General features: G+C 44.7%; 1 protein-coding gene across 1 annotated transcript in view; it reads right to left on the reverse strand.

Moving 5' to 3' along the window:
- The window catches only part of LOC104950454 (sushi, nidogen and EGF-like domain-containing protein 1), a 20,254-nt gene that overhangs the window by 7,953 nt on the left and 11,100 nt on the right, over positions 1-1,201 (reverse strand). Inside the window, exons 6-8 of the mRNA XM_010776988.1 lie at positions 1,045-1,124; positions 823-948; positions 456-569 (exon numbers count right to left, since the gene is read on the reverse strand). Coding sequence (XP_010775290.1) covers positions 456-569; positions 823-948; positions 1,045-1,124 — 320 coding nt within the window. The remainder of the gene's footprint in view (positions 1-455; positions 570-822; positions 949-1,044; positions 1,125-1,201) is intronic.

A 1,201-nucleotide genomic window follows, 5' to 3' on the forward strand; every position in this document is an offset into this window, starting at 1 on the left:
ACGCACGCACGCACGCACGCACGCACGCACGCACACACACACACACACACACACACACACACACACACACACACACGCTCATGGAATATTTGCTCAGCTGATTAATATATCCGCCACACTGCTCCCCTCACGCTGCAAGTATGCACTGCTGGCTGTGAAAGGTATTAGAGAGGATTGATACAGCTCCTCAGGCTGGACTGTGGGAAGAGGCAAAGAAGCCCCAGAGAGGCAAGACCAAGATATTTGAAATACATTGTATTTTTGGGAAACTGCACAAAATAATGTCATTCATCTGAGTTTTTGGGAGTATTTAGAACATGCAGAGGGTGAAAGAATGAGAGTGGAATAGAGTACAAATGTCAGCTCAACTTCTTTTGGATAAATATAACTTATTCAAGACATTTAAAAAATCAATATAGTTGTACAATTAATTTCCGTTAGGGAGTCTTTAGTACCTGCTTCACACTGACTCCCTGTGTATCCAGGAGGACAGTGACAGAGGAAACTATGAATCCGGTCTGCACAAGTCCCTCCGTTCTGGCACGGATATGAGGCACACTCATCAACATCTACAGAGACAGGGAGAAAATACAAAGGAGGTAGTGTGACTCTTTTAATTAGAAGAAAACTTCTGTCAACGGACAGTGAGTCGGGAAAATATAACAGATTCAAATGATACCGGTATTAGGGAAATATCAATGTGTCCTTTTGGCAAGTCAGGTGTATTCTAGTAATATTATTTTCACACACTGATCCAAGGTACTCATTAATTCACAGTGTTTTTCGAGCATGGAGCAATAGGCTGTGTCAACCACAACTCACCAATCTGGCATCTTTGCCCGGTGAAGCCAGCCAAGCAGGAGCAAGTGAAGGAGGGGTTTCCTGTAATGCAGTCGTCTATGCACTGACCTCCGTTCAGACAAGGTCGCAGGTGCTGGCACACTGATGCTGTAGAGAGAGGTCCATTTAACACAAACCTAAAAGCAAAAGTATTAAGACAGCCAGGAGCAGAAGGATTGATCTATTAGTCATTGCGGGACTTACCAGAGTCATTGCAGCTACCAACTTCCACATTTGCATCATCGATACGAAAGACCCATTTGCCCGGTTGGCCCACGTTAGTGGTTCCCTCGACATTTACCACATCAGCAGTGCGAGAGCCGGGAATGTTGAAATAGCGCTTACCATCACCAGCATTGAA

The sequence above is a fragment of the Notothenia coriiceps genome, unplaced genomic scaffold, assembly GCF_000735185.1.
Source record: "Notothenia coriiceps isolate Sejong01 unplaced genomic scaffold, NC01 NC01_scaffold00000339, whole genome shotgun sequence".
NCBI lineage: Eukaryota > Metazoa > Chordata > Actinopteri > Perciformes > Nototheniidae > Notothenia > Notothenia coriiceps.